The sequence below is a fragment of the Sus scrofa genome, chromosome 6, assembly GCF_054392235.1.
Source record: "Sus scrofa isolate SSC_HxYL_T2T_F1_AM1 chromosome 6, Sscrofa_HxYL_maternal_Yorkshire_Landrace_v2.0, whole genome shotgun sequence".
NCBI lineage: Eukaryota > Metazoa > Chordata > Mammalia > Artiodactyla > Suidae > Sus > Sus scrofa.
The window spans coordinates 18,369,975-18,393,054 of NC_139388.1; the positions used below are offsets into that span (position 1 = coordinate 18,369,975).

Consider the following 23,080-nt stretch of genomic DNA (forward strand, 5'->3'; position numbering starts at 1 on the left):
ACAGAAGTAGGAAAATGTTGAATAAGCTTTGCTACACCATGTTGTCTGTGTGAAGAAGGGGATGTCAAACAATTGGATGTTCAAACCCTTCAAAGCCATGCCATGTGGAGGTTTCCTCCTAATTCCTCTGTTTCGTCACGTAACATACCTCTGGAGTCAAAAGAATTCCTTTTTTCTCACTTCTGAGTGAGTGAAAGGCAAGATGTAAAGAAATGCTAAGGTTAAAAATTCATCCTGCAGTTAAAATGTGGAACCTTTATACAGCTTTATTACTGTGAAGTGCATGTTTGGTCCTGCTGTTTCCAGCAGTTAACCCCAAATGAAACCACACTGAGAAGGTGAGAACTGGATCTCCGCTCCATCTGGGTGAGGCTACTCTCCCTCCAAACCAAGCTTTAGAATGCAGCTTTCTCCCCTTCCACTCTCACATCATTAGGTGGGTGCTCTCTAGGGAGAAGAGTGAGACCGATACATATGAGGAAGCAATATATTCTAAGCAGTGTTTCTCAAATCTGAGAAAAGCACAGACCCATTAACATTTTCTAACGTAACTTCAATGTTATTTTTATTATAGTGTTATGAAATGTGTACAAACTGCCAACAGTTTCTGTAGAACCATGAACTGATGATTGTTTGGCTGAAGTCGATGCTCATGACGTGAGTAGTGTTAGGACGGTGGCGGTGGTGGGACTCCAGCGGGGATGATGCCGGTGCCACTGTGTACTGAGAATGATCCCAGTCTCTCCCACCTCCACCTTGGCGCAACTGCAGCAGACCCACTGTCCCTCCAGAGCACTGTGGTGTCATCTGGCCTTTGCTGGAACTGAACACAATCATGAAGTCTGCTCTTCATAACGTAAAACACAGCTTGTGACAGTTACCACTTAGAGTCAACGTGATACATTTCTGAAGCAATACTTAGTTAGCAGGTACTCATACTGTTTTGTTTTTTAAGATTATGGCTAAGATAAGAACATTTAGACGTTGTCAGAACTCAGAGAATGACACACTGTCCTGATGGGTAAGAATGTGAGGCCCATTCAGGGCTCAGGCTATGCCAGCTGTGCCTGTAGATGGCGAGTTAGCCACCGCAATCTCTGGATGTCCATTTCCTCATCCCTAATGTAGCAGGTAATGATACTGCCCTTGAAGGCCGTTATAAGATTCAGGTAAATCTCAGTTCAGTGCCAGCCGTGAAGTCAGTGGGTATTCAATGAGCCTCTTTTCCCCTGTGGGTGCTGAAGAAGTCACAGATAAAAGAACAAAAGTTTGGGTTTGAACAATAGTCTGTAAGTGGGTTTTGAACAGGTTTTTTGGGTCTTGTATAGTGGTTTTTTATTTTGTTTTATTTTTGCTTTTTAGGGTCACACCCATGGCATATGGAGGTTCCCAGGCCAGGGGCTGAATCAGAGCTACAGCTGCCAGCCTATGCCACAGCCACACCAGATCTGAGCCTCGTCTGCAACCTACACCTCATCTCACACCGGATCTTTAACCCACTGAGCAAGGCCAGGGATTGAACCCGCAACCTCATGGTTCCTAGTTGGATTCGTTTCTGCTGCGCCACAATGGGAACTCCTCCGTTTTTTGTTTTTTTTGGTTTGACCATGCTCACACCATGTGGAAGTTCCAGGGCCAGGGATCGAACCCAAGCTGCTGCAGTGACAACGCCAGCCAGGTCCTTAACCTACTGTACCACACTGGTAACTCCTATATAGTTTATTTATGTATTTATTTACTTGTTTCTTTTTTTGGCCTCACTGCAGCATATGAAGTTTTGGGGCCAGGAATCACATCTGAGCCACAGTTGTGACCTACACTATAGCTATGGTAATGCCAAATCCTTTAACCCACTGGCCAGGCCAGGGATTGAACCTGCGTCCTGGCACTGCAGAGATGCCACCAATCCCACTGCACCACAGCAGGAACTCCTCCTATATGGTTTTAGATGAATGTGTCAATAGGTGGAAGGTAGCAGAAGGCTGAGGATTAGTAGTGGAAGGATCTGACTACTGTCTCTATTCATCCATTTAAATTTCTGCACATACTTCCATGTTGCGCTTTGCTCTCTTAAGCTGTAGCACTGGGCAGAAAGAAGTCCATGGAAACAGGTGTTGACCCACGTGTGTTAGAGGAGCAACAGGTATCCTTCAGCAATTTGATTCGGGTAGGAGAGAAAAATCTCCCCAACCACTGTGTACTGAGAAATGAGTCGGTACGTGCAGATGGGTGCAAATAAACTTGCCCAAAAGGGTTATCCCCAAGAGGTGAGAACTGAAAAATGACAGCCCAAAGAAGGCTGGAAATCTCTTCTGAAGTAGTAGATTCTACCTGGTACCGTGAAGTAGGTTTGGTAAGCCACTGAGTTTTTGAGGTGAAAGTCAAAACTTTCTTCCTGTGAGCCAAACACGGGGTATCATGCCAGTTCTATTCTGGAATATCTGTGTGTGTGTGGCCCTGAGACTGGCCTAGGTGTGCCTTGAGGAGTTAATGATTACCCCAGCAGCTGTCTAAACGCCTTGGTTCCAGGGGCTGCAGGCAGTTAGAGGAATCTCTGGAGAGCAGCATGTTTCCCCTGCTCTTTGGAGCTGGACTGGTGGTTCTGAACCTAGTAACTTCTGCTAGGAGCCAGAAGACAGGACCCCTTAGTGGCTCCAGCGATCAGCCACTCTTCCGGGGAGCGGATCAGCATGACTTTGCCATCATGATCCCTCCAGGAGGCACAGAATGCTTCTGGCAATTTGCCCACCAGACCGGATATTTCTATTTCAGTTATGAGGTGGGTACCTGGGCCCCTCTGGCCATACTGGGGACTTGTTTTTCTTGTTTGTTAACTTCCTTTTGTAATGGGGGTCATGTTTTAAATGAACACAAGGTTCTAGTTGACTTGTATGCTGTGACTCCCTACCTGTTAATGAAATCAGGCTGCAGTTAGCTGGAAACTCTTGATGTGTGAATCACTAAAACATATGGCTTGGCTTCTCAAATTGGGGGCTGTGAAACTGCACTCAAAAGTCATGGGACAAACCAGGTGCCTCTTCCTGGAAAGGTAATCATCCCACTTACTCGCATTTGGAGATAAGAGGGAAAAGAATATATTTTAAAAATATTAAAACAACATGGATATGGTACCACGTTGAATGAAAAGTCACACGAATTTTGGTGACAGACCCAGAGATTTCAAAGATGCTTCAGTTTATGAGGCTAGGGGAGCAGCATTTACTCTCTTGCCTTTAGGGGTAATTCCAGCAAATTAGAGAATCACTGGCTCAGGTTTCCTCTATTCTGTCAGACAGTCCAATTTCTTTTTGGAATGTAAATGTTTTCAAGTTGCCTGTTCAGAGGCCAAGTACTTTTTTTTTTTTTTTTTTTGTCTTTTTAGGGCTGCACTCACTGCATATGGAGGTTCCCAGGCTATGGGGTCTAATTGGAGCTACAGCTGCCAGCGTACGCCAGAGCCGCAGCAACAGCAACACCAGACCCAAGCCATGTCTGTGACCTACACCACAGCCCACGGCAACACCGGATCCTCAACCCACTGAGCAAGGACAGGGATTGAATCTGCAACCTCATGGTTCCTAGTCGGATTCGTTAACCACTGAGCCACGACGGGAACTCCAGAGGCCAAGTACTTTAATCCATGCTGTGGTCGCACACCAGGTATCCAAGGATGGTCTGGATAAACTTAGAAGCTGTTCATCTCCTTTGTTTTTTTTTTTTGTTTGTTTGTTTTTTCTTTTTAGGGCTGCACCTGCAGCATATGGAAGTTCCTGGACTAGGGGTTGAATTGGAGCTGCAGCTGAGGCCTGTGCCACAGCCATGGCAATGCAGGTTCTGAGCCACATCTGCACCCTACACTGCAGCTTACGTCAACAATGGCTCCTTAACCCACTGAGTGAGGCCAGGGTTTGAACCTGTATCCTCAGACACTATGTCGAGTTCTTAACCTGCTGAGCCACCACAGGAGCTCCATTGTTTCTTTTTTTATCTTAGAAACCTAAATTGTATTTACACAATAAAAGACTATATTGATCTTCTTCCACTCCAGAGTAGCTTAATATTTATTTTAAACTAACTTAGAGATTTTTTTTAATCTCTGAATTTAAGATAAAATAGCAGCTACCAGTCAGCTCACTGTAGCCTGGGTTTATCAAGACCCAGCTTGAACAGAAGTACCTACTGAGTGCCAAAGTATTTGCCATCAAGTATCACATGAGCCCAAGGCTAGGATACTACCAAAGAAGTCAACATCAAGCAAGTTTAGCCAAGAACTCTACAGCCAGATTCATACATACCTACTAATACCTGCCAGCTATACTATGGTCTGAGACATGTCTTACCAGGGGTGCTACTGGCATTCTGGGCAATTCTTTGTCCTGCAATACTGCTTCTAGCATCGCTGTCCCCTCCCCTACTCACACCACCATCGTCTCAACCCAAATCCAAAGTAGGGGTTTGGGTGGTACCATTCCTGATTGGGAACCACAGTGCTGATGGTCACTGGGGGTCAATCTCACCATTCACCTCACTTCCTGATGATGGAGCAGCGACTTTTCTCCCTCTTTAATGTGTCTTGGCAGGTTCAGCGGACAGTGGGAATGTCACATGACCGGCATGTTGCTGCCACTGCACATACCCCACAGGGTTTCCTCATAGACACCTCTAAGAATGTTCGGGGCCAGATTAACTTCTCTACCCAAGAGACAGGTCTGTTTTCATCATCACGGCTATTACAATAATCACATGTTTCTTTGAAACTTGGAAAATAGTGAGGAAATATTGAAATTAAGTACCTGAAGTATAAAAACTCTGTGGCGTATTCACAAATGGATGGTGAAACAGTAGGAAAAGAAATTTAGCCTTCGACACCAAAAACTAGATTTCCTGGAAAATGCCAATGGCCAAGCACATTAATCAGCAGCCCACTGGCAGTTTGGAGGCAGTTTCCAGGTGACTCTTATTATAACTCCAGGGTCCAGAAGCTCAATTTTATCTGGTCATCTCCAACTGACCAGGTTACGGGAAAGTGATCAAAATAGGCAGATCCATTTATGATACAGAATTCCAATTAATAAATTTATCATAGGATATTTCTTTCCAGTCATAAGGACTCTTGAGCCAGTTACCAAAAAGCAGACTCAACAAAAGGAAGTGCATGGCCATGAAAAATATCCACATTCTACAACGAAGCACCTCTCCAGTCACTAGAAAATTCCTACAGCCAGATCAACATGTCCTTACCCTGAACAGCACCAGTCGGTTTTACCTGTCCTCTCTATCAGCCAAGTGTACAACAAAAGACAGTGTTTCTCAACAAGGACATAAAACAATCCTTCAATGTATAGCACAGGATTGTCAGCATTTTTATTTTGCATCTTTGGTCCCCACATCGCAGCGGGACCCTCCATTCATTCTGACAATCAAATATACTGCCACACTTTTCTAATGCTGCTCCACCCCACTCCTCCCTCACCGCCACCCGCGAGGCAACCCCCGGTTGAGAACCAGCACCAGTGCATACCTCCAAACCACAGCCTCTTCATTCACAAAGCAGCAATTTCTCCCTAGTTTCAAGTTTAAGATGGTATCCCAGCTCTAACAGTGTACAGGCAGGCAAACACTATGCTCTTAATTTTCACTCCATTTGCTGAGCAGAAATTCCTTAAGAGATATGGGAATAACAGGTTGAAAAGGAGGAAGAAAACACTGTTTTTTTCCACCCAGTATATAGTTACTAATTGGCAAAGCATAATTATTATAAATGATATTTAGCCAAGTAAGTTTCATGCAAGATCAGTATCTTCCGCATCAAAAACCGGATTTTTGGGCTTCCTAAGTAAGAAGAAGGTGCTATAGTAGCACAATTAATCCTGGAGAACAGCTATCTCCAGGGAAATGTAGAGGGTGGGAGAGCAACAAAGAGATCAAGACCTGGTAATGATCTAGGGATTCCTACAGGTTTCTATCAGCTATGTCTAAAAAATCAGCAAAATCGCTTTGGTTCTGTGCAAGTGTACCTCAATTTTGGAGTCTTTTATGAGGGACCTGAGACGGACCACAAAGAGAGTGAAAGAAAACAACTGAATGACACTCTGGATGCAATTGAGGTAACTGTTTTGTGGGAGAGAAACATCCATGGAAACTGATTTTAAACTTGGAGGGAAGAGGAGTTCCCACTGTGGCTCAGTAGTAACAAACCCAACCCTAGTATCCATGAGGACGCAGGTTTGATCCCTGGCCTTGCTCAGTGGGTTAAGTATCTGGCATTGCTGTGAGCTGTGGTGTAGGCTGCAGATGCGGCTCAGATCCTGTGTTGCTGTGGCTGTGGTATAGGCCCACAGCTACAGCTCTGATTCGACCCCTAGCCTGGGAACTTCCATATGCTGCAGGTGTGGCCCTAAGAAGCAAAAGGGGAAAAAAAAAACAAAACCTGAAGAAAAAAAAAACAAACAAAAAACCAAAAAGCAAACAAAATTTGGAGGGAAGATTGGAATTTATATCATGGGAGAAATATTTGAGTGAGGGCTCATCTGGGTAAAAACCAAACAGGCAAAGGGATTTGAAGCCCTTAATTTTGTGACTTGAAGCTCTTGAAATTCCTCACTTGTTTTATGCCAGGGATTGGCAAATAATGGCTCACAGGCCAAATCTGGCCCATTGCCTGTTTGGTTTTAATTCAGATATAACTCACCATTTCAAGTGTACAGCTTAGTGGTTTACAAGTTCCTGCAACCATTACCAGCACTGAATTCCTGAACAGTTTCATCACCCCAAAAAGAAACTGCGTACCTATTATTCGCTCTCTGTTCTCTATGCCCTCCAGCCCTGGGTAATCCCTCACTAATCTACTTTCTGTCTCTATAGATTTGTCTGTTCTGTACATTTCATAGGAGTGGGATCATACAATGTGGCCTTTTGTGTTTGGCTTCTTTCATTCAGCATGTTTTCAAGGTTCATCCACATTGTAGCATGTATTACTACTTTAGTCCTTTTATGAATAGTATTCTATTGTGTACATATACCACATTTTACCCATTTATCAGCTGGTTATTTTCATTTTTTGGCTATCATGAATAATTCTGCTATAAGCATTTACATAAAAATTTTGTGTGAATATGTTTTCATTTTTGTACACAGCTAAGTGGTATATTCTTTGGTAACTTTTTAACTTAGATGGGGATCTGCTAATTTCCACAGTGGCTAAACAGCTTTACACTCCCACCAGCAGTGTATGAGGCTTGCAATTTCTCCATATCCTTGCTAGAACATTATTGTCCTTCTTGCTACAGCCATCCTAAGGTGTGTGGTTTTTTTTGTTGTCTTTTTTTTTGTCTTTTTGCTATTTCTTGGGGCGCTCCTGCGGCACATGGAGGTTCCTAGGCTAGAGGTCCAATCGGAGCTGTAGCCACCGGCCTACGCCAGGGCCACAGCAACGCGGGATCCGAGCCGCGTCTGCAACCTACACCACAGCTCACGGCAACGCCGGATCATTAACCCACTGAGCAAGGGCAGGGACTGAACCCGCAACCCCATGGTTCCTAGTTGGATTCGTTAACCACTGCGCCACGACAGGAACTCTGGGTGTGTGGTTTTTGATTTGTATCTCCCTAATGACTAATGATATTGAGCATCTTTTCATGTGCTTTTTGGCCTTCTGTATAGTTTCTTTGGAGAAATGTCTATTCAAATCCTTTGCCCATTTAAAAATCTGGTTGTCTTTGTCTTTTTAGGGCCATACCCACAGCATATGGAAGTTCCCAGGCTAGGGGTCAAACTGGAGCTATAGCTGCTGGCCTACACCACAGCCACAGCCATGCCAGATCTGAGCTGCATCTTCAACCTATACTACAGCTCACGGCAACATCAGATCCTTAACCTGCTGAGTGAAGCCAGAGATAGAACCTGTGTCCTCATGGATATTAGTCGGCTTCATTATTGCTGAGCCACAGTGGAACTCCTGATTGTCTTTTTTTTTGTCTTTTGTCTTTCTTTCTTTCTTTTTTTTTTTTTTTGTTGTTGTTGTTGCTATTTCTTGGGCCGCTCCCGCGGCATATGGAGGTTCCCAGGCTAAGGGTTGAATCGGAGCTGTAGCCACCGGCCTACACCAGAGCCACAGCAACTCGGGATCCGAGCCGCGTCTGCAAGCTACACCACAGCTCACGGCAACGCCGGATCGTTAACCCACTGAGCAAGGGCAGGGACCGAACCCGCGACCTCATGGTTCCTAGTCGGATTCGTTAACCACTGCGCCACGACGGGAACTCCCTGATTGTCTTTTTATTGGTGAGTTCTAAGAGTTCTTTACATATTCTGGATACAAATCCCTTATCAGATATACGATTTGCAAGTACTTCCTCCCATTCTTTGGGAACTTTTCTTTTTTTCCTTGCCTCACCCACGGCATGCAGAAGTTCCCCAGCCAGGGACTGAACCCATGCCACATCTGTAACCAGAGCCACAGCAATGCCAGATCCTTAATCCACTGGCCCACAAGGGAATTCCCGTCTTCACTTTCTTGATACTCTTCTTGGTGCATAAAAGCCCACTGCATGATTTTGTAAATGAAATTTTACTGGAACACAGCCATGCTCATTTGCAATTATAGTTGGCCCTCTGTATCTGCTGATATGGAGGGCTGACTATGCGACTTGAGCATCCACTGTAGGTCCTGGAACCAATCTCCCCAAAGATACTGAGGAACAGCTAACTGTACATATTGTCTATGGATGCTCTCGTGCTACAGTGGCAGAGTTTAGTAACTGCAACAGAGACTGGCCCTTTAATAAAAAAATCGCAGGGCTTTATCTCTATTAGATACAAAGATTTAAAGATATCACCAGGAGAGGCAAAGATGTGCTCAGAACATGTCTAAATCTAGATATTCTGGAAGAGCTTTCTAATTTCAACATTCAAGGTGTTTTTATTATTTTTTTTGTCTTTTTGCCTTTTCTAGGGCCGCACCCGCGGCATATGGAGGTTCCCAGGCTAGGGATCTAATTGGAGCTGTACCGCCGGCCTACGCCAGTCATAGCAACTAGGGATCTGAGCCGCATCTGCGACCTACACCACAGCTCACGGCAATGCCAGATCCTTAACCCACTGAGTGAGGCCAGAGATCAAACCCCAAACCTCATGATTCTTAGTCAGATTCGTTAACCACTGAGCCACGATGGGAACTCAACACTCGATTTTTGTTTTATTTTTTTGCTTTTTAGGGGCTGCACCGCAGCATATGGAAGTTCCCAGGCTAGGAGTCAAATTGGAGTTACAGTGGCCAGCCTACTCCACAGCCACAGCAATGTGAGATCCAAGCTGCATCTGCGACCTAGACCACAGCTCACCACGCCAGATCCTTAACCCACGGAGCAAGGCCAGGAGTCGAACCCACATCCTCATGGATCATGATCATTAACTGCTGAGATGCTAAGGAACTCCCAACACTCAAGTTTTTCATTATAAAAATTATTTTTTAAAAATTAAAGTCCAGGCCATTTCTGCAACAAAATTAGCATATATCAACAACTCTAACTGCCAACTTATGTCGTATCATAAGGTCATATGAGTAAGTTATCCAACTTCCAGATAAATGAGTTTAGTGCTGGTGGGTACCCAGGCGAGGCTAGATAAGGCATAGGGAGGAGCCTTGCCTGTATTTCACCTTGTCTCACAGGAGAGTACACGGAAGGTGCAGCGCAACATCTTTCACATGTGGCGATACTATAACTTTGCCCGCATGAGAAAAACGGCTGACTTTTTTCTTCTCCAATCAAACTATAACTATGTGAATTGGTGGTCGACAGCCCAGAGCCTTGTTATTGTTCTTTCTGGGATCCTGCAGCTCTACTTCTTGAAGCGTCTCTTCAACATCCCAACGACCACAGACACAAAGAAGCCAAGATGCTAAACTCCAGCAAATACGGTGCCCTGGCTCTTTTCTTCTGGGGCACAAGCTTTGTCAAAGCTATGGTCAAATCACCTTTGTAAAGTTTTTTGGGGAAAAAAAAAAAATCAAGTTTTCTTGTTAGAAAGATGTAGTCTATTGCTCTCAACTACACAGGGAAATGACAATAAAATAAATGTGTGAGTTTGGATGCTGGCTATTTCTAACATATGCATCAAATGCTATTATCAAAACATTGCCCATAATACAGCAGTCTCTTGACTTTCTCTATGCCTACTTAGAAATTAACAGAGAAGCTTGGACGGGAGAAGAGTTGAAAAAAATATAAAACTGGGTTTATATACTGCATACAAAAATAGGAGTTGGTAGAGTGTTTTGTAATTGAAAAATGCTTTATTTATTTATTTTGCTTTTGAGGGCTACACCCACAGCATAGCTCCCACACTAGGGGTTGAATCGGTTATACAGTTGCCGGCCTACACCACAGCCACAGCCACGCCAGATCCAAACCGCGTCTGCAACCTACAGCACAGCTCACAGCAACGCTAGATTCTTAACTCACTGCGCAAGGCCAGGGATCAAACCCACAACCTCATGGTTCCTAGTTGGATTCACTTCCGCTGCACCACAATGGGAACTCCAAAAAAAAAAAAAAAGCTTTATTTTTAAGAGATGTCACCTTTAGAATTTAAAGTAAGCAATATGTTAACTTAAAAATTCATTTACAATACAGGTAGTTTAAAAGCTTTTGTCTTAATGTTTTTCATTAAAAAATATTTTAATAATTCTAAAATTAATTTTGGAAGGCATGGGGGAAGAATGGAGGAGCTGAATTATGTCAGGGTCTCTGATTAGTGCTTTTTATCTAGTCAAGTATTTATAAGGATATATATATGGGTGTGTATATACATATACCCAAATCACTTTGCTGTACACCTGAAAACTAACAAACTACTGTAAATCAACTACACTTCAATAAAAAATTTCAATTAAAACAAAACACTTAAAAGAGAAGTTGTTTTAGGAAACGAAGGTGATAAAAAGTAACATTTGGCCTGGAATCACACCATTCAAGAAAAAGAAAAATCGAGAAAACCACCTGTAAAAGCCAGGATAACATATCAAATTATAGTCATACGATGCTACTCTTAATAACAGAAATATTCAGTATAAGCATTATAAAAATAATTCTTACCATTTATTCAGTTTTGCCAGGCACTGTACTAGGTACTTTACAATCATGATTTCTAATTCTAAAAACCATGCTTAGAAAGACAGTTCTGTTTTTTTAAAACAAAAGAAGGAAATGAATCTTATTAAAGTTTAACGACTCATCTAAAGCCATACAGCTAGTAAGTGTCAGAAGCAGTGTTTGAATCCAAGTTTTTCTTCCATACCACACAGCACCTACCATAAAGAAAAGCAACAGAATACACTGCTCTTACTATTTTATCCAAATTTCATTTGTAAAATCCCCACAGTCTACTATTCTGATATGGCAATATCTATCTTTCACAGTGTTAATAAATTATTAAGGAAATCCATTATGTTTGTGTTTGGATAACAGTGTTATCATAGATAACAAAAGTACGCTATTCTTGTCCTCGGGTCCAACAATTTAGAACCTGTTACTCAAAACAAGAAGCCCTCTGATTCAAACATAAAACACAGATTTCTATTGAGTCACAATCACAAAGATCCGAAACTCCATTTTTGAGCCACTTCTGCATAATAAGAATCCAGCCTGGATTTGTCCATGATAGAATGTTAAACTAAGAAGTCCCTGAAGAGGTCAGTGTTGACAAAATTCACCATGACGGTGGAGCCTACACAGACACAGGAAAAGCTAGGCCCTTCCACACAGCCTTAAGTCCTCTCGATGACTTCGTTTTAAGTCAATGTCTCTTCATGCCGCACATATTCCCCAATGTCTGCTTGATGAAATACCACAATCGCCATGGGGTCTACTTTCCTGCAGTCTTGTGTAGACTTTGCTGCCACCCCAAAACCCTGGGATTCAAAAGAAGAGACACTGATTCACTCAAGTCATTCGATGAGCACGCATTAAGATTTGGAAATAACACAGATGAAAAAAATATAGTTCTTTGAGGACTTCAAAAGGTGCTGAGATCTTAGTCTCTCAAGTGAAGATTGAAAATACATCCTTCTTAAACAAAAAGATACTTGATTTTTTAACAGCTACCACATGTACTCACCAAAGGGATGTCTGCCATGGAGTACACCACAACTCCCTGGTACTGTGAAGTATTTTCAGTGATTCGACCAAGTCCAGATTTCAGCACATGGTTCCCATACAGGAAGGACTGCTCTGCTCCAGGCTTTATCCACACTTTATACTACAATACAAAGAATTACATCCAAGAGACATAATAAAAATAGTTAGATGCCTGCAGACAAGCTAGCTGCTGAATCTATGGTTAATTTTTTTCTTTCTTTATGAACAAAGTTTTTTTTTCTTTTCTTTTTTTTGTCTTCTTAGGGCCACACCCGTAGCATATGGAAGTATCCAGGCTAGGGGCCAAATTGCAGCTGCAGCTGCCTCAGCAACGTCAGATCTGAGCTGCCTCTGCAACCTACACCACAGCTCACCACAAGGTCCAATCCTTAACCCACTGAGCCCAGGGATAGAACGTGCATCCTCATGGATACTGGTCGGGTTCCTTAACCGCTGAGCCACAACAGGAACTCCCCCATGCTGTTTATTTCATCCCTGTACTTCCTTTATCTCATAATACAAATTTCAAGGAAAAGAAAGAAAAAGGCATGCTTCCCTCAAACTGTTCAGAACTGCTAGGAGGTTCCTTCAACTCTACAATCGACCTTTCCCACGGGCAGTTTAACGGCTTTTTCTGGATCCCACTATGCTCCTCACCGCAGCCTCCTATTTACTTTTTCCTCTTGAACTAGATCAGAAAAGGCTTTTCTACTTTGCTGGAGATACTACTCCAATCACTACGCAGCCCCAACCACGCCCAAGCAGCAAGATCTAAGTAGGAACATCTCCAGGTGCTGGCACTGATCCTAGGCACCCTCAGGGACTAACGCAGGTGCCCAATTATCTGCAGTCTGATGTGGCCCTCAGCCTAGACCGCCCCCATCCCTAGAAGCGGGCTGAAAACCACTCCCCACAAACCTTGGCATAAGGTGCTAAGTAATCCAGAGCTGTGATGTGCAACCGAAACTTGTGGGTCTTCGTGAATTTTCCAAAGCACGTTCCCAGCGACATCAGCTTGTCACCAGAGATATTAGCGGCCAATTTTAAGATCTTTTCACTGAAAGGGTAAGGAAGAAGGAGGTGTCAGATAAGGGAGGCTGGTGGGACCCAGGCCTCCACCCGGGTCCATGCTGCCTACCCAGCCCCGCCTCACCTCACATAGTAAACCCGGTCGTTGTGCAGCCTGAAACAGTAGGTGCCGTCGGGCCTGTCAACCAGCAGCTGAAGATTCTCCCCGATGCTGAAAGCAGAAAAGAGGCTGGAGGCTGCGCCCGGACTCGTCCCGGCCCCGCGGCCCCGCTCTACCCACAGCCCTCCCCGCCATGCACGCACTCCCTCATCTGCCCCGGGCGTTCTTACTATTTTGCTATCTTCTCAAACATTACACGCGTCTCCTCTTCAGTCAGAGGCCGCATTTTCCCGCTGGGCTGGAACACCGGATCCTCGTGCCTCAGTCGCCGGAAACGGAAGGCCAGCCTCCCGCCTCTCCTTGGCAACCTCAAATCCGGCCTCTCTAGCTGCCTTCGCGTGGTTCGTCACGCGAGCGCCCCGCGGCCTTGGAGGACCAGCGGGGAATGCAAGCCGGCCGGGTGAGGCGCCATGGAGACCGGAAGTGCGGCGTTGCTTCCGGTCCTGGATTCCGAGCCAGCGCCCTCGCCGAGCGGGAGGCGAAGGGACGCCGCTGCTGAGAAGATGGCGGCGACGGAGACGATCCCTGCTTCAACTGCGGCCTCGGCCACGGCGACGGCCACTGCGGCTGCTCTCGGGGAGGTGGAGGATGAAGGGCTCCTGGCATCGCTGTTCCGGGACCGCTTCCCAGAGGCCCAGTGGCGGGAGCGGCCCGACGTGGGCCGCTACCTCAGGGAGTTGAGCGGCTCGGGGCTGGATCGGCTGCGGCGCGAGCCAGAGCGCCTGGCGGAGGAGCGAGCGCAGCTGCTGCAGCAGACGCGCGACTTGGCCTTCGCCAACTACAAGACCTTCATCCGCGGCGCCGAGTGCACCGAGCGCATACATCGCCTCTTTGGCGACGTGGAGGAGTCGCTCGGCCGCCTGCTCGACCGCTTGCCCAGCTTCCAGCAGAGCTGCAGGTGCGGCGGGCCCAGCGTTTAAGGGGCTTTTAAGAGCTGTGACAGCTAATATTTACGATGAGGGAAATAGCTAACACTTAGATAGCGCTTACCAGGTGCCACGCTCTCATCTGAGCATTTTATTAATCCATTTAAACGTCACAGCAGCCTTCGAGGTAGGTATTATTCCCATTTTGTATATGAGGAAGTCGAGACACAGAGGTTAGTGACTGACACAAGGCACAGCTAGTAAGTCTCGAAGTCAAAATTGGAACCCAGCAGCCTCGTAGGGCTGTCGTGAGCGCTAAGTAGAGAATCCATGCAAAGCACTTATCATTGGATCTGACATAATTAACACTCTACAGTTGTCACCTTCATACATATACACACAACACACAGGTACACACAGTAGCTTGGACCAGGGTCGTTGGCTCCAAAACTTTCATTGATAGGAGAATGCCAAGGAAATCCTCTCATTCGGGGGCAGTAAAAATTATCCAAAAAATCCAAACAAACCGTCCTATCGGAACCATATTCTTTTTTTTTTCCCCTCCCTTTTTAAGGCTGAACCCACAGCATATGGAAGTTCCCAGGCTAGGGGTCGAATTGGAGATAACAGCTGCCAGCCTATGCCACAGCATTGCAAGATCCAAGCTGTATCTGCGACCTACACCACAGATCACGGCATTTCTGGATCCCCAACCCACTGAGTGAGGCCAGGGATCAAACATGTGTCCTCGTGGATACCAGTCGAATTCCTTTCCACTGCTCCACGACAGGATCTCCTCGAGCCATATTCTGCCTCTCTCGAACCTCAATCCACAAATTCTGCTTTCCAACCTCACATGATAAAAGTTTCAAGTTTTCTTTGTCTTTGCACATTTGACCATGGCTTCTGTACTCTTCCAATACCCTACAAAAGACAGGGAGCTTCATAAAGCAGGACTTTACAGTTATGGGGAAGAAATGGAGACTGCAGCAGGAACTAAGGATGGACAGTGGCATAGGAGAAGATTAAGAGGCTGAGGGAACTTGGGGTTAAGGTTGTAGTTTCTAGGTTAGGCAGGGCATTATGAAAAGAAGAATAGCTGTCATTGGAGGTGCCATTGTGGCTCAGTAGAAATGAATCTGACTAGCATCCATGAGGACGCAGGTTTGATCCCTCGCCTCCCTCAGTGGGTTAAGGATCCAGTGTTGCCATGAGCTGTGGTGTAGGTCGCAGACGTGGCTCAGATCTGGTGTTGCTGTGGCTGTGGTGTAGGCCAGTGGCTGCAACTCCAATTGAACCCCTACTCTGGGAACCTCCATGTACTGTGGGTGCGGCTCTAAAAAGACAAAAAAGGAAAAAAAAAAAAGAGCAGCTATTATTAGAGGAACATTTACTCTGTGTTGGGTTCTGCATTAAATGTTTTATATACATGATCTAATTTAATCCTCACATCCTTATGAGGTGGGTCTTATTACTATTTTACCAATGAGGAAACTAAAGACTACCTTGTTACAGCTTGTTCAGTGACAGATCTGGGTTCAAACCTTTTTTTATCATTTATTAGTTGTGTGATCTTGGACAACTTGCTTAAAGTCTTGGGTTAAAATTTCGTCAAGGATAAAAGTATTTAACTTCATGGGTGTGGTATGAAGATTAAATCAGAAAAATCATCCAGCCCAGTGCCCAGTTCATAGTAAATGCTCGGTAATTGCAGTTAAGGTGGATGCAGAACCACTAACGTTCTCCTGATTGTTACTAGGAATTTTGTGAAAGAGGCTGAGGAGATCAGCTCCAATCGCCAGATGAACACCCTGACTCTAAACCGGCACACAGAAATCCTGGAAATCCTGGAGATACCTCAGCTCATGGACACCTGTGTCCGGAACAGCTATTATGAAGAGGCCCTGGAGCTTGCAGCCTACGTACACCGACTGGAGAGAAAATACTCCTCCATCCCTGTCATCCAGGTAGCCAACTTGCCCAGAGAGGACTCAAACTGATGTGCTTGTTATAATTCTGTGGTCATCACTGAACCATTAGGCAGAAACCTTAGGGAAACTCCTTGCATGCTTCTGCCAGCCAGGCAGGCTTAATCATAAAATATACATTCATTTATTCAATCAATTGATAAATATTAATCATGTACCTGGAAGTGATCTCTTCCAGGTGCTGGGGATACAATGTGAACAAAGACAGGCTCTCATGAATATAAACTGATAGTTGGCAAATAAATAGCATCCTTTCAATTAGTGTCTTAAATCATGGAATGGGCAAGGAGAGTAAGGTGGGTTTTTCTAGGTAGTCAGGAAAGGCTCTTCTGGAGTGATGACATTTAAGCTGATGACCCAGGTGATGAGAAGCCAGCCACAGGAAGAGTAGGGGAGAGCAAACCAGAAATTGGTAAGAACAAGTGCAGAGGGCTCAGGAGGGGGGAGGTTTAGAAATTTAAAGACAGCCATTCTGACTGGGTTGCAGTGAGTAAGGGGACAGCATAAGGAAGCATGTGAGGGCAGGAGAACCAGGCAGGGCCTGTAGGCCACAGTGAACCCAATGTCTGTTGGCGAACCTGTGTGCAGCAGTGTTAGGAAATCCACTTCCCATTTGGGGGAGGCAGTGGAAATATTGGTCTGTGGTGTTCAGGGGCAGTTGAATGGGTTCCAGGAATGTCCGTCTCAGCGTGGTCACTCACCCCCTGTATCGCCAGAGCATTGTGAATGAAGTGCGCCAGTCCATGCAACTGATGCTGAGCCAGCTGATCCAACAACTGAGGACCAACATCCAGCTCCCTGCCTGCCTCCGTGTCATTGGCTTCCTCCGGCAAATGGATATCTTCACTGAGGCTGAGTTGAGGGTCAAGTTTCTTCAGGCCCGAGATGCTTGGCTCCGTTCCATCCTGACTGCCATCCCCAATGACGACCCCTATTTCCATATCACGAAAACCATTGAGGCCTGCCGTGTCCATCTATTTGATATCATCACCCAGTACCGTGCCATCTTCTCAGATGAGGACCCACTGCTGCCCCCTGCTGTGGGTGAGCACACTGTTAATGAGAGTGCCATCTTCCATGGCTGGGTGCTGCAGAAAATCTCGCAGTTCCTGCAGGTGCTGGAGGCTGACCTCAACCGGGGGATAGGCAGCCGTCTGGACTCTCTGCTGGGGCAGTGCATGTACTTTGGGCTGTCCTTCAGCCGGGTAGGGGCTGATTTCCGGGGTCAGTTGGCTCCTGTTTTTCAGCGAGTGGCTATCAGCACTTTCCAGAAAGCAATTCAGGAAGCAGTGGAGAAGTTCCAGGATGAAATGAACTCCTACACCTTCATCTCGGCTCCAGCCATCCTGGGCAGCAGTAACCTGCCTGCTCCAATTCCCGTCACTCAGCCGGGGACCCTGCAGCCGCCCATGGTGCTCTTAGACTTCCCGCCCCTTGCCTGCTTCCTCAACAATATTCTAGTTGCCTTCAATGATCTGCGCCTCTGCTGTCCTGTGGCCCTGGCACCGGATGTGACTGGGGCCCTAGAGGATGCCCTTGCCAAGGTGAGCACCTTCTTTAGTAACGGGCAGCCAGACTTGTGTAACAAACCAGCCCATGAGACAGTGGTACCTGCTGACTTAGGTTTAGTGTAGTTTCAGAGCTTTTTCTGGTGGAGAAGCTCTGGTTAGTCTCCCTTTGTGGGATCTAGAACAATCCAAAGCTCACCTATAGTAATGACTCAGTAACGTACTCGCTTTCTTTTACCAGATAATAAGATCGTACAAACAGCCACTTAAAACAACTTACATTTATCACATCTCAGTTTCTGTGGGTCAGGAGTACAGGCATAGCGTAACTGGGTGGGTCCTCTGCTCACGAGGTTGCAGTCAAGGTGTTGGCCAAGCTGTGGATTCATCTGGAGCTCGGGGTCCCCTCCGTTCAAGCTCATTCAGTTCCTTACAGTTGTAGGACTGAGGTCCTCAATTCCTAGAGACCCCCTGACTCTGTAGGCAGTTTACAGTGTGGCTTTTTGATTCTTCAGGGCCAGTGGGAGAACATCTCTCCTGTCTGAGTATCTTCTGGGGCCATCGTCTACAGTCTTTTAAGAAAGCTTATCTGATTAAGTCAGGCCCACCAAGCATGACCTTTTTGATTAATCCAAAGTCAGCTGATTAGGGATGTTAATTAAAACTGCATCACTGCTGATGGTGATGGACTAACCCAGTGATTGTCCCTGTCTCTTAGGTAACTCAAGTAATTCTGGCCTTCCATCGCTCTGAAGAGGCTGCCTTCAGCAGTGGGGAGCAAGAGCTCTTCCTCCAGTTCTGCACTGTCTTCCTGGAAGACCTTGTTCCTTATTTAAATCGCTGTCTCCAAGTCCTTTTTCCTCCAGCTCAGATAGCACAGATCTTAGGTAAGAAAAGTGAGGAAAAAGATTTTTTTCTTTTTAGAGCCGCACCCATGGCATATGACATTCCCAGGCTAGGGGTCCAATCGGAGCTGTAGCTGCCGGCCTACACCAGAGCCACAGCAATGCCAGATCCTTAACCTACTGAGCTAGGCCAGAGAGCGAACCCGCAACCTCATGATTCCTAGTCAGATTCATTTCCACTGCACCATGACGGGAACTCTGAAAAAGATTTTTTTTTTTTTTTTTTTTTTTTTGTCTTTTTGTCTATTTTGTTGTTGCTATTTCTTGGGCCGCTTCCGAGGCATATGGAGGTTCCCAGGCTAGGGGTTGAATCGGAGCTGGAGCCACCGGCCTATGCCAGAGCCACAGCAACACGGGATCCGAGCCGAGTCTGCAACCTACACCACAGCTCACGGCAACGCCGGATCGTTAACCCACTGAGCAAGGGCAGGGACCGAACCCGCAACCTCATGGTTCCTAGTCGGATTCGTTAACCACTGCACCACGACGGGAACTCCTGAAAAAGATTTTTTAAATTACTTTATTGATTTAATTAATTCACATACTAAGTAATTCACCTATTCGTAAAATTCAGTGTTTTTAGTAAATGTACAGAGGTATGCATCCATTACCACCATCTGATTTTAGAATATTTCCAACACCCCAGAAAGATCCTTGGTGTTCATTCCCCAATCCCAGCCTTAGGCCCTGGCTACCATTTAACTTACTTTCTGTTGCAAAAAAACTGCCTTTTTTGAACACTTCTTATCAGTAGAATCATACAGTATGTTTATATTCTGGCTAAGTGGAAAAAGGTAGTCACAAAAGAACCACATATGGTATGATTCCATTGATATGAAACATTTATAGAAGGGTTTTTTTTTTGTGTGTTTGTTTTTTGTCTTTTTAGGACTGCACCCGGGACATATGAAGGTTCCCAGGCTAGGGGTCCGTCCAATCAGCTGTAGCCGCAGGCCTACCCCACAGCCACAGCAATGCAGGATCAAGCCCCGACTGGGACCTACACCATGGCTCACAGCAACGCCTATCCTTAACCCACTGAGTGAGGCCAGGGATCGAACCTGCTTCTTCAGGAATGCTCAGATTCATTTCCACTGAGCCACGACAGGAACTCTTAGGTGTTTTTAAAAAAATTTTTTTTTCCAATCTTCCTTCACGTCCGTGTGCCCACTCTCTCTGTGCCTGTGAGGGGGTTCTGGGAGGCCCAAAGCACAGTGGGCCAGTCATCACCCCGGCAGAGTGGCTGCTCTCCGCCTGCCCCCAGCTTTCCTTTGGGCGTGGCACAGGGAAGCCGGTGTCTGCAGAGGCTCTGCTGGCACTTCCTCCATCCCCCCTACTCTGAGTGCTTTTCCCGATTACCATCCCAGCTGGCTTTAGAGTATAGCTTCCTGTCCTGAATCACACAGATGACTTTTACTGTATGCAAATAGGAAATAAGTGGTTTTTCTTTTTTTTGGTGACACATCACTGTTTAAACTTACTTAACGCTTTTTGTACTTTCCCTTCCATCTGGGCCAGGCATTCCACCCACTCAGCTCCCCAAGTACGGAAACCTTGGGCATGTGAACGTCAGCGTTGTCCACGAGCCTCTCGCCTTTATCCTGCCGAAGAAAGAGATGGTCTTCTGTCTGGACGAGAAGGAGCTAGTCCCGGAGCTCGCAGCTCCAGCACCAGAACCCTCTTCCGAAGGCGCACACCTCGAGCCTGTCTCCCCAGCTTTCCCTGACCCGCAGCAAGAGGTGGAATCCGCGGGGACGCTGCAGTCGGACGAACCCAGCGCGGGCACTTAACGGGCGCCTCCCGCTCCCAGAACCGGGTGCGGCGGGTCCCGGGGTGGGCGGCCTAGGGGCTGACTGCCTGCAGGGCTCGGGGAACGCGAGCGGCCGCGTGGGTTTAGGCTGGAGGCGGCCTGCAGTGCCTCCTCTCCGACAGGCAAGGGCGAGGCTGCGACGGCATAATGAAGGGAAACCTGATTCTTCCTGTAAATGGTTGATTAAACTATCAGAAATGGAATTAAGCGGTAAAGTTGACTGACGTCACCTAGAGGCGGGCTGAGCAGTGTGAGCGGCGTCGGCGATCCCGGAAACGGCCGAGGACTACGCTTCCCAGCGTCCCTGGCGACTGGAGTCCGGCGGCTCTGCTCCACGCGCCATGGATCGGGTGAAGGCTGTGGTGCTGCTGGGGTGGCTGCAAGCGCGGGCGCGTTGCTGCGTGAGGCCGGCCCTGCTGCGGGGAGCGGGCGGCGGCGCCCGGGCCTGCAGCTCCACGCCGGTCCCGGACGGACCCGAGGGCCCAGCGCGCCGGCGCTCCTACTGGCGCTACGTGCGGCGTCTGGTGCGGGGAGCGCCGGAGCCGCCGTACCCGCGCGTGTGCCAGGTCGGGGACCCAGCGCTGCGGGCCGTGGCGGCCCCAGTAGAGCCGGCGCAGCTGGCGGGGCCCGAGCTGCAGCGGCTGGTGCAGCGGCTGGTGCAGGTGATGCGGCGCCGGCACTGCGTGGGCCTCAGCGCGCCGCAGCTCGGGGTGCCGCTGCAGGTGCTGGCTCTGGAGTTCCCCGACGCGCTCTTCCACGCCTGCGCGCCGCGCCTGCGCGAGATCCGCCAGATGGAGCCCTTCCCCCTGCACGTGTTCGTGAACCCCAGCCTGCGGGTGCTGGACAGCCGCCTGGTCACCTTCCCCGAGGGCTGCGAGAGCGTCGCCGGCTTCTTGGCCTGCGTGCCCCGCTTCCAGGCAGTGCAGATCTCAGGTGCTGGGCGGTGGGGTCCCTGGGGCCTTTGGGTAAGCGCGTGCGTCTCTTCTGCCTTTGGAGGCGGTGGCCTCAGATCCCACGGAAGGGTTTCCGCAAAGTTCCTGTTAAAGTGTAGACGTGTTGATGGCTAATCAGCAGGACCCAGGAGGGGAGGAGATTCAGGACTGAGGGAATGAGTTGAGGCAGGAGGCGCCTGTGAAAGCAGAGCCAGACGGGAGCAGGGGTTGGAAGGGAGGACTGTTCGGCTGTTTGCTCACACCCCATCCTCTGCCCTGTGCCATCTGGCTCACTCTGTTACACACACATAACTGCCCCAATAATATCTGTCATCCTGGTGGAGTGGGAGAAGTGGGACCCATCTTTGCCCAGCCATTACCTGTCTGTCATAGCACGGGATGTTTTGCAGAATGTGGTTCTTTGCTGGGGTTGGGATGATTGTTTCTCTTGAGCAAGAAGATCGTTTCTCATCTCAGCCCCATAGTGAGCCCAGCAACCTACCTGTCACAGTTGGGAACCAGGTTGAATACTTGGTTAAGAGGCAGAGCTGAGACATCTTTTCTAGTAAGTATAGGGGCTGCTGCCTGCATTTTCTTCTGATGTTGCCAGGGGCAGGGAAAGGGTAAGAAGGTTGAGAATGATGCAGTTCAGCATGTCCTCACTCAGGTTGTAACTTCCTTTGCAGGGCTGGACCCTAGAGGAGAGCCAGTGGTGTGGCAGGCAAGTGGATGGGCAGCCCGCATCATCCAGCATGAGATGGACCACTTACAGGGCCTCCTATTCATTGATAAAATGGACAGCAAGACGTTTACAAATATCCACTGGATGGAGGTGAATGACTAAAGCCTTCCTGCTGCGTCTGAGGAGCCTGAAAACCAAGACGCAAACATTTCAGCTTTGAGCATGTCTTACTTCACATGGACTTGGTATTGGCTCTGCTGACAGTGGACTGCCGATGCATGCCAGACTGAGTTGGCAGATGTTAAAAATACTTGCCCTGAAATGAGTTACAGACAATGTATTGCTTTCAACTTAAAAATAACTCCCCTAAATGAAAGGACACATTTCCTGGCAATTTTATATGGAGATAAGGGGCCAAGTAAATAACCAATCTCAGTAGACATTTTAGAAGAGCTGTATCATCTATTCCCAAAGCCAAGATTTGACAATAATGTAATCCCAAAACATCTGGAGGCTATGTTTAAAAATGTGGCTTAAGGAGTTCCCGTCATGGCTCAGTGGAAATGAATGTGACTAGTATCCATGAGGATGCAGGTTCGATCCCTGGCCTCACTCAATGGGTTAAGGATCCAGTGTTGCTGTAAGCTGTGGTGTAGGTGGCAGATATGGCTCAAATCTGGCATGGATGTGGCTGTGGCTTAGGTCAGTGGCTATGGCTCCCATTTGACCCCTAGCCTGGGAACCTCCATATGCTGCGGGTGCAGCCCTAAAAAGACAAAAAAAAAAAAAGCGGATTAAGGCTCTGATTGATCATTTTCACCAAGTTTTTATATTTACAAAAGGCTCGTGTATGTGTGTGTTACTACAGAGTGTTTGTCTTGGACACCTGTTTACCTATAGAAGTAAAACACAAGACAGAATGTCCCCAGTTCATGGAAGTGTTCAATGATGCTGCTGATGTAACATTATATACATTATACATTCATACATTTTTAACAGGTTCAGATAGTTTAGGTCTCCACCTTTTGCTTTCCACCTGTAACAGAGCTGGGGGAGATTTTTC

General features: G+C 47.0%; 4 protein-coding genes and 1 long non-coding RNA gene across 6 annotated transcripts; 3 read left to right on the top strand and 2 right to left on the bottom strand.

Moving 5' to 3' along the window:
• Nucleotides 1-2,540: 2,540 nt before the first annotated feature.
• Nucleotides 2,541-10,091, top strand: TMED6 (transmembrane p24 trafficking protein 6). The gene is made up of 4 exons (XM_003126907.5): nucleotides 2,541-2,779; nucleotides 4,581-4,707; nucleotides 5,959-6,107; nucleotides 9,671-10,091. Exons 1-4 carry the CDS (start codon nucleotides 2,567-2,569, stop codon nucleotides 9,902-9,904), a joined length of 723 nt encoding a protein of 240 aa, XP_003126955.1. The 5' UTR covers nucleotides 2,541-2,566; the 3' UTR covers nucleotides 9,905-10,091.
• A 183-nt stretch (nucleotides 10,092-10,274) lies between these two features.
• Nucleotides 10,275-13,589, bottom strand: NIP7 (nucleolar pre-rRNA processing protein NIP7; the record flags this gene model as incomplete). The annotated part of the gene is given in 5 exon segments (NM_001048071.1): nucleotides 10,275-11,911; nucleotides 12,118-12,258; nucleotides 13,056-13,194; nucleotides 13,291-13,377; nucleotides 13,497-13,589. Coding segments are annotated over 5 exon segments (543 nt in total). The 3' UTR covers nucleotides 10,275-11,791.
• Nucleotides 13,590-13,771: 182 nt separating this feature from the next.
• COG8 (component of oligomeric golgi complex 8) lies at nucleotides 13,772-20,606 on the top strand. 2 transcript variants are annotated; one of them, XM_003126905.7, is made up of 5 exons: nucleotides 13,772-14,224; nucleotides 15,952-16,159; nucleotides 16,897-17,724; nucleotides 18,407-18,575; nucleotides 20,112-20,606. In XM_003126905.7, the coding sequence occupies exons 1-5, from the start codon at nucleotides 13,830-13,832 to the stop codon at nucleotides 20,381-20,383; spliced, it is 1,872 nt and encodes a 623-aa protein (XP_003126953.4). In that variant the 5' UTR covers nucleotides 13,772-13,829; the 3' UTR covers nucleotides 20,384-20,606. The 2 variants fall into 2 exon arrangements, with proteins under 2 accessions (XP_003126953.4, XP_084815865.1); XM_084959739.1 differs by lacking the exon at nucleotides 18,407-18,575.
• On the bottom strand, nucleotides 16,282-20,194 carry LOC146402231 (uncharacterized). Its single transcript, XR_014805582.1, has 2 exons — nucleotides 20,075-20,194; nucleotides 16,282-19,089 (listed from the first exon to the last, which is right to left on the bottom strand). It is a non-coding gene; the product is annotated as an uncharacterized LOC146402231 (long non-coding RNA).
• A 110-nt stretch (nucleotides 20,607-20,716) lies between the features above and the next one.
• On the top strand, nucleotides 20,717-22,945 carry PDF (peptide deformylase, mitochondrial). The gene is made up of 2 exons (XM_003126906.5): nucleotides 20,717-21,336; nucleotides 22,022-22,945. The coding sequence occupies exons 1-2, from the start codon at nucleotides 20,745-20,747 to the stop codon at nucleotides 22,177-22,179; spliced, it is 750 nt and encodes a 249-aa protein (XP_003126954.1). The 5' UTR covers nucleotides 20,717-20,744; the 3' UTR covers nucleotides 22,180-22,945.
• Nucleotides 22,946-23,080: the final 135 nt, after the last annotated feature.

Coding starts and splice junctions, on each gene's coding strand:
- TMED6 (XM_003126907.5), top strand. CDS start 2,567: ATGTTTCCCCTGCTCTTTGGAGCTGGACTGGTGGTTCTGAACCTAGTA. Junction 2,780..4,580: donor ATTTCTATTTCAGTTATGAG/GTGGGTACCTGG, acceptor GTGTCTTGGCAG/GTTCAGCGGACAGTGGGAAT. Junction 4,708..5,958: donor CTTCTCTACCCAAGAGACAG/GTCTGTTTTCAT, acceptor GGATTCCTACAG/GTTTCTATCAGCTATGTCTA.
- COG8 (XM_003126905.7), top strand. CDS start 13,830: ATGGCGGCGACGGAGACGATCCCTGCTTCAACTGCGGCCTCGGCCACG. Junction 14,225..15,951: donor AGCTTCCAGCAGAGCTGCAG/GTGCGGCGGGCC, acceptor GATTGTTACTAG/GAATTTTGTGAAAGAGGCTG. Junction 16,160..16,896: donor CCTCCATCCCTGTCATCCAG/GTAGCCAACTTG, acceptor CTGTATCGCCAG/AGCATTGTGAATGAAGTGCG.
- PDF (XM_003126906.5), top strand. CDS start 20,745: ATGGATCGGGTGAAGGCTGTGGTGCTGCTGGGGTGGCTGCAAGCGCGG. Junction 21,337..22,021: donor CCAGGCAGTGCAGATCTCAG/GTGCTGGGCGGT, acceptor CTTCCTTTGCAG/GGCTGGACCCTAGAGGAGAG.